The sequence below is a fragment of the Merops nubicus genome, unplaced genomic scaffold (assembly GCF_000691845.1).
Source record: "Merops nubicus isolate BGI_N331 unplaced genomic scaffold, ASM69184v1 scaffold30474, whole genome shotgun sequence".
NCBI lineage: Eukaryota > Metazoa > Chordata > Aves > Coraciiformes > Meropidae > Merops > Merops nubicus.
In genome coordinates, this window is record NW_008606746.1 from 4,176 (window position 1) to 17,182 (window position 13,007).

The window sequence follows — 13,007 nt, forward strand, 5'->3', positions numbered from 1 at the left end:
GATTGACCACACTCCCAGTGCTGCCATCCCTGCCTGCAACAGGAACAGCTTCACCTCTGCTCCAGGAGTTGGCCCTTGCTAACCAAGGAAACAAATGCCCATCCTGTGTTTGTTTAGGAAAGCATAAATACACAAAATATACAAAAACCATCTACAAAGCAGCAGCTGGCACAGAAGAAGTGCCAGTTTTGCAGCTCAGCAATGTAGGTCCCGTCCCCGTGAACGTGGCTTATACAGTGTAGGACTCCAGGAGCTGGCCACAGCCCTCCCCTGGAGCTGTACCTGGCTCATGTGGCTGTGCAAATACAGGCAGACTCAGCACTAACCTCACCTGATCTGGGTTGAGAGGGAAGCCAGACACACGCCTGCCCAAATTCCACTTTTCCCCAACAGAAAGGTCCTGGTCAATATTGCAAGTGCACATTCAAAGGTCACTTTGGGAACGTTGCCCTCTCTACTTGCAAGCAGGCCAGGCAGAAGTCAGCGTCCCCTGTCCACAAGGCAGTCTGTCCTTAGGGCAAGAGAGGTCTAGAGGTCTAGAGATTAAATTAATCTCATTCTGACTCTTCTCATCTACTCCAACTCAACGTCTTTACAGAGCAAGCGAAGAGAAGCATTGCATAGATCTGCACCTCACACCCTCCCACACCCAGCACCCAGCAAGCAGTAAGTTCAAGTTTTGCACAGGACGTTACAAAAGGCATCAGCTTGAAACAACGTGAGGAAAAAAAAAAGATCCATGAAGTGTCCCCAGGGTGTAAACCCTGCAGTGAAGTGAGGCAGTGACCCTACAGGGCTGGGCAGCACTCGGGGAGGGCTGCCTGTAGTGTACTGATGAACCTGATAACCAAACCTCCTCCCAGCCCTACCTCCCATTGCACAGGAATGAGAATTTGCATAATTAGATAGTCTGCTCCTGAACAAAAGGAGCAGTCTTCATGTCACGGGAAGGAGGAGGATGCTCCTGGGGTCACCTGGTTTGCACACAGTAGTCGAAGGGCCAGTTGTCCTCTTTGCCACATAGACTGTAGGCCAGCAGGGCTCTCCTCAGGCCTGGGAAGCCCCCAGAGAAGTTTTGCTACAGTTGGCTTTACAATGGAGATATCAGGGCCCGGATCCTCTGGTGGTTTAAATCCTAGGTGCTCCATTGGAGTTACTGGTGCTTCTTTCCACGAGTGGAGAATGTGGTCCTTGCTTGTCACAGACAGAGAATAAAGCTACGGTAGCCCTTTCTTTAAATAACATTAAATAACTGCATATGGCACCAGCACACAGTTTTCAATGTGCTTCTGCTGTTAAGAAAATAGCAAACACACTGTTGGTTAATTAAATTATTTATCTTGAACTAAAAAAAGTGATCATGTTACGATTAATTAAAAAAACCCCTAGGGATTGCTTAACGTCTTCTCGTCGTGTTTCTGAGACTGAGAAGGTCACTTGCACGGGTGAGTGCTATATGTCCTCTCCAGCTGGCAGTGAAGGTTTGTGTTCCTGGTGGTCACAGTTCCCATTTTCGGATGTGTCCGAGCTGCCCGGGGCTGACTCTGCTGGTGGAGGTTTGTAGAGTAAACAGGCAACTACAAAGAAGATTGTCCCAAGCACCTGCAGCCGTGGAGACATCCCGTTACTCCCTGCTCCCCTCCAAGCCAAGCACCCAGCCCTCACTGGGGATGAGCCTTGCTGACCAGGTGTTGGGGAGGAGATGATGCTGGAGGCACCAGACCAGCACACAGAGCTGGAGGGGCTAAAAATCCAAATGCATCCAGCCCCACAGCAATGGGACAGGGAGAGTTTGGAAAGCTCCTCAGCCCCACAGGGTCACCTGGAGCACAGCACTGTGTGAACTGACAACTCCTGAGCCATTTTCTAGAAGGCTTTTGAAAGCTTCTTTCAAAATCAAGAAATCCTCAAAATCCTAACTGTTAAACACTACAATCCAGGGCAAGGGCTTGTTTGGGAGCAGTTAAAATTATGGTTTTCAGCTAATAAATAAGACCCACAGAGCTAAACTCTCCTATTTTCTAGCAGTGATCAGGGAATGGTTATTTACAGCCATCCCTCACTCACTAACACACTCCAGTTTTCTATTTTACTCCATTGCTATCAAAAATCACTCCAGCAACCACTAGGAGAAGGGCTGTAAGCACAGAAAGTGATGGGAACTTAAGAGAATGATGGTGCCTGGAGCACCAGTGAGAAGCAAATGGAGCTTTTGTCTTCCCCAAGAACACTTCTAGTGTGAAGGTCTAATTTAGGCTGGGGGGGGAACAACCCAATAAGAATTTTTGGACAACCTGATTTTGTAAAATTCTCTCCCAGAGCAAACAGTTGCTTTGTCAGAGAGTGAAGGGAACAGGCAGCATCACCTTGTAGACCAGTCCAGCGACGAGGGTGTATCGGCTCATGGCTGAGTTCTGGTAGATGAAGCAAGAACCTTGCTCCCCACACTGGTCCTGCCAGAGCAGGCAGGACTTATCAATCATGGACCCAAAGGCAATGGGGCCAGGGATGCCTCCTGTGGGAAGAGAGAGTGCACCTTCAGCCTTGTCAGGTGGAAGGTGCTTGCAGAAAAGCAGCAGGCTCTGCTGCTACCGTAGTGAGCAAATTCATCCTGCAATGTCTAGAGCCACAAGACATCCAAAAGAGGCAGAATTTCAAGACCTGAGAGTCCAGTGGGCCTTTGGACCATCTTGACCTGCAGGCTACACAGGAGAGTCAATGCCTCTGCTCCCTTTTTCTTCAAATAAGGACACCTTGCCAGGATTTGCTCCTCTACCTTCCCTGTGACATGTTGCAGAACCCCTCATTCAGTTTGCAAATCATAGGCAAAGGGAATTAGGATCTTCTGAAGGACAGCAAACAAAACCAAACATCCTCCTCTCAGCAACACACGGCCTACTCCCTTCTTTTCCAACCCAACATGCTTTATCCTTAGGTAGGAGCTTGGCACAAGCCAACAGACCATGCCCATGCCCAAGCCCACTGTTCCATACCTAGTGTTCGTACTACGATCCACTGGATCCCGAGTGCAAACGACCTCTGCCTGTCAGAGACACACCTGGGGAACAAAAGGACATGGTTTTGAGATGCTGCTGGGCTGCACAGCACCTCCCACCCCACAACCCACATTGCTCCAGCACGCCTGGGAGATTCACCCCAGGGCAATGTCCCTCCACTGCTGCAAACCAGGACACGTGTGGGTGTCCCACGGCAGAGGATAGAGCTGCCAATGCTAAAATTTGGATCCCCAGCCAAGCAGGGAAGGGAGATAGTCCTGATGTCTCCAGTAATGGTGGTTCCCATCACACCCTCCCCATGGCTTGAGCAGGATGAAGCAGAGGGGTGCCTATTGGGGCTTTCTGCAGCATTGGTGGGGGTCCAAACGATGCTGTGCTCACCGCAGAGTGGCAGTCAGGGCAGTAATGCTGCTCAGGAAGGTGAAGAGGATCACCACGAACATGAAGAGCAGGAGCAGGGGCTTTTTGGCACAAGAGGAACTGCATTTCCCTGCCTCTGCACTGCCAGGGCCAGGCAGGAGGGGTTTCTCAATGCAGCTACACTCCTGATAGACCTGGGAAAGAAAGGTCAGGGGGTGGTTTACCAGGGAGAGCACAGGGATAGCCAAAGCTTTAAAAAGAAATAAATTCAGGGAGGGTAGAAACCAGCAGGTTTTGCTTCCAGAGCAGAGCGAAGCAGAAACCAAGCTGCATCCTCAACACAGATCTGTTTCAAAAACCAAATTATTAAATAAGAGAAATTAACTTTGTCAGGCAGGCCTTGAATGGTGAATGTCATCGTTGCCTTTCTTAAGCCTTTGCCTGGCTCTAGGACAGGCTGGAAGGATGAAAAGCTGCATCATGTTCACTGAAGACCCAAAATAATAATAACCCTAACTTGCTCCCTGTCTGGCTGGGTGATGTACCACAGATTTCAGCACAGTTTAACCCAGAATGAGGCAAAAACACTTGGACAGTGAGAGAATGAAACCAGAGTAACCTCTGGGTACCTTCTGCCTCCATCCCAGGTGGTCCCTGAGAGCACCCATCCTGCACTGGGCTTTTACACTGAATTTTCTGCATTTTTTTTTGCTTTGCAGCAAAGCTCAAACCTGTGGCCACCTTTTTCAGAGCCAGCCAAAACACTCCACAGCAGCTGTGCCACCACCTTGCTAACACATAGTGCTTTCAGACATACCTTCTTGCCACTCCTGAGGTTTTCGGACACTTTTTTGCACCCAGCATGGCAGGGGGAGTAATACATGATGTCATTGCTCCCGCAGACAGGGCTGTAGGTCTCCTGTAGACAGCCACACTCAGCATTGCAGGCTGCTGTCAGGTTCAGGTGGCCACCAGGCAAAGCACTAAGGGAAATACAGGAGCAGTCAGTGGGGAGACACTGAGCAGCATTTTCCAGGAGAAAAGGGGTAGAGCAAGAGAAGGAGAAGGCAGGATGGTAGGAGATGTGGTGGATCCCCAAGAAGCATAAGGCCAGGTATGGGAACAGGAAAAATCAGTGCCCTGGAGCTGTCTCTTTCCCACAGCTACCAAGGGGGTTTCAGTGACCAGGTCACAGGGAGACACCTCCCTTTGGAGAGGAGATTCCCACTTTTAGTCCATTTTATCCCTCTGCATAGAGACAGAGGATGCTGTGAAGGCACCTGAAGAGTGGAGCATCTCACACACTGGTGCTCCTGACCTCCCCTTCCCCACCAAAGAGGGAACCTCTTCCATAAACTCCAAGTAGGTGCAAAAAATTAGGATGTCTACATTCTGGGTCTCACTCTCAGTATCTGCCTGCAATACTGACTGGACACCAGCTTCCATTACCAACACGTTCTCACACGACTACCACCAGCACCATGTATTTGGAGCTATCCTCTTGTGCTGACCAGGGCAGAGATGATGATTGTCCTTACCTTCCATCATACATCTGGGTTACTCCTGCCATTGGCATGTTAGGGCAGTGAATAAAAAAGATGAATATAGCCAGCAGACTTGACACTGTGCAAAGCAAACACAGCTTGATGATTCCTGAACAACGGAGTTTAAATTTATTCACAAGGAATCCTCCCAGGAATGTGCCTCCCCCTCCAGCTGGCACGACCAGATAACCTGGGAAAAAGGAAAAAAATAAATAAAACCAACTCACAAGCAAGTTTAGAAATGTCAGAAAGGAGTTTTCATATCTGAATACATCAGTTGTGGTGTGTCTGCATGAGAATAACCCCCTGGCTGCTGCGTGGCTTCTTGGTGGGAGTTTAAGGGACATTGTTATGGTAGGTGGTTGTCCAAAAAAGCTCAGGTAACGTGCCATGAGCCTGGTGAGGCAGCTTTTCCTGTCCAGAGATCTTAAAAGAGACTCTCTGAGGAGCACATTGTGAGTAGTGCTGCTTGTTGGACATCACTTCCTCAGTCCATGACATGGCAGCCAAGTCAGGATCTTCCCAGCTTCAGGATGCTGACCAGCTGAGTCCCCCAGTTCAGACATTCCTCATCAGAGGAAACATTTAGTGAATGTTTTCTGGTATCACACTAGAAGGAGCAGACTACAGTTATTCTGCCTTCCCCTAGAGGGTAACAGGTGCCTGCAGAAGTGACACGTTTCTCCCTGGGATCAGTAGATACAGCTCTGAAAATGCACTTGGTACAGAGGTGCTGATGGGAAACGATCCTATCTAATAGCTGGAGGCAATAACCCCTCTGCAAATAAACTGCAAAGAGCTTTTGTCTCCACTCCAGATGAGCTACAGTGCTCCTATATTGCTAAGCAAAAGGCAAAAAAAAAACATTGCAAAAATCTGGTTTTCTTACCAAAAAAGGTAGCGGCTTCAGAGGCACTTAAACTGAACTGAGACTCCAGGAACTTGGGCCCAAACGTGGACATCCCAGCAATGAGGGTGGCTTCAGTTGCTCCCGCCAAGCAGAGGAAGATGAAGGTGGGGTTCTTCAGAAGCAGCAGTACTGATCTGAGGAGGACAAATACATTGGAATTGAATCACTGTGGCACATTTTGGTTTCAGGCCTGTCCTCTAGCTTCAAGTCAGAAGGACCACGTGTAAGATCAGGCAGCACCTCACCGTGCTGCATCTCCTGAAAGGAAAAACCAAAAGGGAGATAATAGGAGTTTGAAAGAGCAGCAGGTTTCTCCACTTATGCTGATGCAGTCCTATCTGCCAAGGAAGGATGCTGAAGACACCCTCACCTCTCCCTGCATACCTGCACAGAGTAGATGTTGGTGCTCTGGGGGAGACAGTCTCCACTGCAGATGAAGATCAGCAGTTTGTCCTTAAAATTCTCCTTTTTATATAATCTCTCCCATGTGCCAGCTTGCTCTGCTTCTTGTTCCTACTGAGCATTGTCCTGACTATCTTGAGGCATCTAACAGAGATGCTTACCTTGGAATTCTTCTACAGCCACCAAGGGAATCTGAGGAACACCAATCAAACACCTCAACCAGGAGGGGATAATCTGGGATTCTGTGGATCTCATGATGGCACCAGACAGGTCTATTTATCCCACATTCAAAAATGGGGGCTGGCTACCAGCACTGTGTGTGATAGAATTCCCACTCAGGATCCCCACGACTTGTACAGGGATAATCTGAGTGGTCATTTTCCAACATCCAGGCTTATTTTCCACTCTTAAATGGGGCAATACTGAAAGGACACTACCCCTCACCACATCTCAATCATTTCAAGGCTTTATTAGTCCCTGATGGTAGATATATTTGGACTCCCAACTCAAAAACAACCAAGAGCAGGGAACAAAGTTGTGCTACATCCTCACGTATGCACATGCTACTTATGTGCATCCACATCCTCAGGAGATCCTCAGTCTCTGATAACCATGGATGCTCTGCAGCTCAGGAGAAATGCCAAGCAAGCCTCTCTATATAGAGGAAGCACCTCCAAGACACCTTATATCCCACTGGAAAACAGAAAGCAACCTTTCTCCTACAGTCTAAGCACCATTTTACTTTAAGCTTAATAAGTCAAGCAAAAAAAAACCTTTTCTTTTTGACCCACTGGGATTTAGTCGAGAGCCACAGATATGCCTGAAAAATTGCCATGTGTCATTTTTATGCAGAAAGATGATCCAGCAGTGATTCCATCTCAGAGACACAGAAAGGCCCTCGGGCACATGAGATGGTCTCAATTATCTCTCACTATCTCGGATATTGGGCTAAGAGGGTTGACACTGGAGTGTTTTGTAACAAGCTGGAAATTCTGCCACGTGACTTCCCCAAGCTGAGGCTGGACCAGTCCCACCAATCATCCCTTTTCTGAGACAGGCCCAACCCTGTCATCCCCCAGCAGTGGCAGTGATGGGGATGCCGTGGGATGCTCTCTGAACTGAAAGGCCCAGCTGCTTTGGAGGAAATGTGAAATCAGAGAAAACCTACCGTGGTACAACCCAGGGAAAGACGTGCTGGGCTCAGCAGCAGATTTATGCAACTTTATCCCCATAAAGAGGAGAATTTCATTATACCAAAAGAATAAAGACACTGAAAGACAGAAATACGACACATTCTTACACCTTGATTACAGGGGGCTTTAAACCAACCACTGTCTAGCTGTTGGGACTGTTTTCATTTACTAAGCTATTTTCCAGGAATTATCTTTTCAATTGTGCTTTACTTGGAAGCACAAAGTCTAATCTCTCAGTGAGAAAAGAGTTCCTGTGGACCTCGTGGCTGATGTAGAAATGATACAATGCCTTCACCTTTTTACAGTTCAAGAGAAAAGCAAAGAGTTGTTCCCTGGCATTAGTGTGACTTCGTGCCTGTTGGCCAAAGGTTTCAGGATAGACTTGTAAGTAGGACAAAGCAGAGGAAGTCGTTTCAGTGCTAAGAGTAAGGATTTACTCATGTAATTTAATCTATTTGTAGACAGAAGACATAGCCGTGAGGAGCTACGTCACATGAAACCTTGCCAAAGTCAACACAGACCTTTTCATTGCTATCAGAAGGATCTTAATCACACCCAGAAATACCTGACTCTTGAATGTCCCCTCTTGGCTCTTCTCAGTTCTTCCAGCCAAAGAGATTTCAGGAAGCCCAGCACTGCTAAGAGAAGAATCCCACCATCTACAAATGCCTGATCCTGCAGGACATGGCTGGTATTATATATTTACTGATATGGGCACAAACTCTTTCCTCAGGTAATGGTCCTCCTGCGTGAGATGGGACCATGGTACAAGCAGAGCCTGCTCCTCTGAGGAACACCTGCATGCCCAGGACCCAGACTGCAGCACAGTTCAGCCACAAGCTAAGGAGTCATTAAGGACAGATGGGTATTTATTCAATCTTAGAGCCAGGGAATGGGTCTTTCCCAGCACAAAATGACACCTCCTGCCACCAGCACCAAAGGGAAGGGAGAGCAGCATGTCCACCCTGCAGGAACATAAACCAGCCTCCCTCTGAGTAAAGCCATGAGACAAAGAGACACCCCACCTTGCCACCTAATCCAAGAGGGATGAGTGAAAGGCTGACTGTAGCTTCTCTTGTTGAGGATGAGAGCTTGACAGAGCAGTGAGTGATCCTCACCAACTCCATCCCATAGATCACTAGGACAAAGCCTCCACGCCTGGCACAGCTCTACGTGTCTTCTGTTTGAACCCCTCTGCACTGACAGCAGGGCTTATTCCATGAGAGCAATCATATGGAAGCAGAGAAAGGAAAGTGCTATTTTACCAGGCCTTTTCAAACCAGGAATTAAGACAGAAGTCTCTTCAGGGCAGAGGATTAAGCTCTATGGGCTGCATTCCTGTAAGCTCCTGCTCTTAGGCAGCACTGTGAATACAGCAATTCATCAAGGACCTGATGGCATGGAAGGGTGTTTTATTTCACCAGTATTTCTGCTTCTCTTTGTGAGACTCTCCCTGTCTGTACTCCGAGCAATTGTGTAGTGCCCAATCCCTTCCTGAAACAAAAGCAGCAGTGTCCTTGGGACCTTGCTCTCCAGCCTGGTCCATGTGTCCCCAGGAGCTGCACGCACAGATGTGGTCTCCTCAGTGCAAGTTTCCAGAATAGCAAGCCTTTGAGGCACTTCCCTTTTAGTAATCAAAAGCAGTGAACACAAAAGTCTGTTGTTTTTTTGCTGTCAAACGAAAACCACACTAAGGTCTGGACCAGCCTGATTTGTTTGCTGTGAGCTGCCTACCTTTGGGTATTTGTTTGGGTAGAAGAAGATGCTGCTGGAGGAGAACTGTCTCCATACCTGCTGTCAGCCAGCCTTCAGCAAGAGATGGTTGGAGCTTTGCTCCAGATAAGCAAGAAAAGCATCGAGCACTGAATTTACCCCTCTCTGCTACCCTGTTTTTGTTGGTTTTAGTCACAGCCTTATCATTATTTAAATGCTGGTTTTGAATTTAATTTCCGTGCAGGGAATAAGCCGTGACCTCGGAAAATGGCACCCAGTCAAGAATGCCATTTAATAACTGTATTGAGATCTGTTCAATGCAATATTCATCACAAAACTGCCTTAACCCCTGGTAAACTTCTAGGCAGCCTTCAAGACTTTCAGACCAATGCAAGTAGTTGTGTTGGCACAACACAGAGCAGCTGCTGCTGAAAACTTTCCTCTTGAGCATTTGCCTCAATCCTCCACTGCCAGCACCAAGGCAAACACCACAACCAAAGCTAAAGCCAAGCTGTAAATAAAGCACCACCTCTCCCCCTGCTTCCATTTAAATACAGCTCAACACACACACAGATCATAAAATATTTCAGAGACAGATAGAAAATGTTTCCAGGTTCATAGAATGCTTTGGGTTGGAAGAGACCTTTAAAGGTCATCTAGTGCAACCCCCCTGCAGTAAGCAGGAACATCAAGTTAAAAGGTTATTTTGGCTGCTCATTTGTTCCAAGGATCCCTTTAAACCATTTTCTCTGGTGCAAGCGTGCTCGTCCACACCACAGAGCCAAGCAGTGTCACTGCTTTGCAGGGGAGATAAGAACTGGTAACACATAAAAGGTGGCTGGAAGTTAAAAAGGCAAAAAAAAAAAAGAAACTAAGAATAAAAGAGAGAGAAGCTACAGTGCAGGATATCTTGTTCCCTGGATTTGGAACAGAGCTGCAAGAGCTGGGGGTTTGTTTCCTCCCTTTTCTCATTAAAAGGACAAAACAGGGATCTGACAGAAGCAGAAAGAGAGGAAAGGAAGAATCTCACCGAGGCAGATCTTTAACTGTTTTCCCAAAGTCCGGATCTGAGGCTTTTTTGTGGCTCCCATCCTTCAGCTGATGAGCCTCTGAGACCCTCATAACGATGTACCTCTGGGACCCTGGAAATGAGAGGCAGGTGGGAACAAGAAGCACGTGAGATGTGGGATGTGGTTGCCACCAAAGCACTGGACTCACAGGGGCAAAACACAACACACCATCCTCCCTCCAAAGGCTGCAAGGGAGGAGCAGGGAAACAGGGAAAATCCCTCTGGGAATGACAATTTAAGCACTGGAAGCTCTTCCTCTACCCCTACGTCCCCAGCGTGCATAAGGATGTCACCCCAAGGTCAATGTGAGCACGGTGTGGCCCCAGCCCCAGCTCCCACGTACCTGGGAGGCGCTGGGGGTAGCCCAGGATGGGGATGGAGATGAGGAGGGAGGCTGCTCCAGCCCCGAGGAACCCGATCCACCAGGCCCCCACCCACAGCGTGTTCTCCGGGGTGATCTCCACCCTGCAAGGAACAAAACCAGAAGGGCACAAGGGAGAGGGGTGGCGGTTTGAGACACAGCGGGACAGCTCCAAGTGTCCCCAGCTGTCATTTCCACTTTTGGGGTTGCTCTGATCCTTTCTCCACCCCAGAGCCAGCTTTTGCAAGAAAACGGGTGGAATTAACCCATTCATGGAAATGCATTTGCCCTTTTTAACCTGTTAATCACCCAAAGAGCCTGTGAGGAGATAAGAATAAATGACAAACACTACAAAGCAAGGAGGGACTAAGCATCCTAAGAGGAGACCATAATGCTCTCTACAACTACCTAAAAGGAGGTTGTAGTGAGGCTGGTGTTGGTCTCTTCTCCCAAATTACTAATGATAGGATGAGAGGAAATGGCCTCAAATTGTGCCAGGAGAGGTTTTGATTGGGTATTAAGAAGAATTTCTTCACTGAGAGAGTGAAGAACACTGGAATGGGCTGCCCAGGGAGGTGGTGGGGTCACCACCCCTGGAGGGGTTCAAAAAACGAGTAGATGCAGCCCTTGAGGCTGTGGTCTAGTGGTTAGGGAGATGTTGGGACGGCAATTGGACTTGATGATCCTAGAGGTCCTTTCCAACCAGAGGGATTCACTGATTCACCCATCCTGCCCGGACGACCAGGAGGCTGAGCAGCACTGTTGGTAGTGTTGCCTCATCAGGGAACTCTTTCCAAAAATCCACCTGCTGCTCGCAGCCTCATTAGCACAGGCAATGCGGCGTGAGGACGGATGGAAGCTGACAGGTTTGTCAGCAATTTTCTTCCAGCAGCAGCACTAATGCAAACCACCCTTCCAGCCTCACCCCCCGCCCCGCCACAGGAACACCCTGGGCATGGTTCCACCCAGCCATCAGGTCCTTTCTCCAGGTTCTTATTATTACTGGTTTTTTTTACCCCAACAGGAAACATACAGCATAAAAGAAAAGGAACAAGATTATTTTTTAGCAACTTACTCTCTGCCAATTTCAGTATAAATATTTAGAAACATTCCTCCTACCAGATAACCCGCTGCAGGGCCAAGGATTGCAGCAGTGTAGAACACAGCTGAAAGGGAAAAGAAGCCCTGTTAGAGAGAACACGAGTGGTGTTCCAGGCAGGGATGCTGCTGAGCACTGCCAGGACCCAGCACCCTCTCCTGAGCTGCTCAGCATCCTGCCACTTCTCACCCCACTCCCTAACCCACTGAGAAACCAAGCCAGAAGGTCTTCACAAGTCTTCATCTCACACTTATGTCCCAGGGAAACTTTTGCATCCAACCTGAGAATTTTTATAGCATGGGGCAGGCAAAATTGGTCCAGTGGAGGACTGCATTTAACAGGGATGTAGCTGACCCTGCTGCCATGTCCCAACTGCTGGTATGATGACCAGCGGTGTTGTCTCCCCCCTGACCACACAGCACCACTGTCACTCATTTTAATTTGCTGCCATGGAAAGATCATCAACATTTTGGCCAAGAAAGGTTGGACCTGATGATGCTTGAGGTCCCTTCTGACCTGGTATTGTATGATTCAATGAACTTACTGATGATCTTGTGATCTCCTTCTCTCCCTGCACAGCCTTCTGATACAACAGTATGGGCAGACAGCTAAATTATAAAGTTGCTGAGAAGGTCACCCCTTTGAGCAATTTCACCCAATAGGACTGTAAGTTTTTGGCAGTTGCTGAGTGATCAGTGACCCGGAGCAGAGAGAGCTGAGCCTCTTCTCCTGGCTGTGCTTTGCACCAGCAGTATCTGCACCTGCTCTGGCACTAAAGGGTGATGTCCCCTTGCATGGATGAGGTACGGCCTCACGGTTGCTTGCCAGAGATGCTAATGCCACACATGCTGGGGCACGCTGGAGGGCTGGCCCCGTGCCGGGAGCAGGAGGCACCTCCTGATCTGCAGGGCATGTGCTGCAGGAGGGAAAACACCCAACTGCCCTCTTAGTTCCTGCTTGTGAACCATGAAACCCTCCCCAAGAGCTGCCACGTCCCTCCGGTGACCACCTCACCCATCCTGGGGAACAAAAGACTGGAGTTTTCTCCAGAAACTGCTCCACGTGGCTTGGAGAGGGACGAGCTCTCCCTCCCACCACCCAGCCCAGGGCTCCGAGCTGTCCCTCGGGCCCGACTCACCAATGTACACAGGGGAGTAGTTGGTCTTGACGTTTTCGTCTAAATAGGTGACGCCGAGCGTGTAGAGGGGGGTGGCTCCCATCCCGTGCAGGAACTGCCCCAGCATGAAGACAAACCTGTAGCTGGAGAGGCCGGAGGCGGCCTGGGCGCAGGGCAGGCTCTGGTTCCTCCCGCAGGCACCCACCTCCGCCGCCGAACGC

The 13,007-nt window shown here is 48.9% G+C and overlaps 1 protein-coding gene across 1 annotated transcript; it reads right to left on the reverse strand.

Annotated features, from left to right (window-relative positions):
- Positions 1-1,452: 1,452 nt before the first annotated feature.
- Positions 1,453-13,003, reverse strand: SLCO4A1 (solute carrier organic anion transporter family, member 4A1; the record flags this gene model as incomplete). The annotated part of the gene is made up of 11 exons (XM_008939757.1): positions 1,453-1,602; positions 2,367-2,515; positions 2,994-3,058; positions 3,399-3,571; positions 4,195-4,360; positions 4,916-5,111; positions 5,811-5,965; positions 10,170-10,281; positions 10,553-10,674; positions 11,646-11,736; positions 12,808-13,003. Coding segments are annotated over 11 exons (1,575 nt in total), but the record flags the coding sequence as incomplete, so codon positions are not given.
- Between the last annotated feature and the right edge of the window lie 4 nt (positions 13,004-13,007).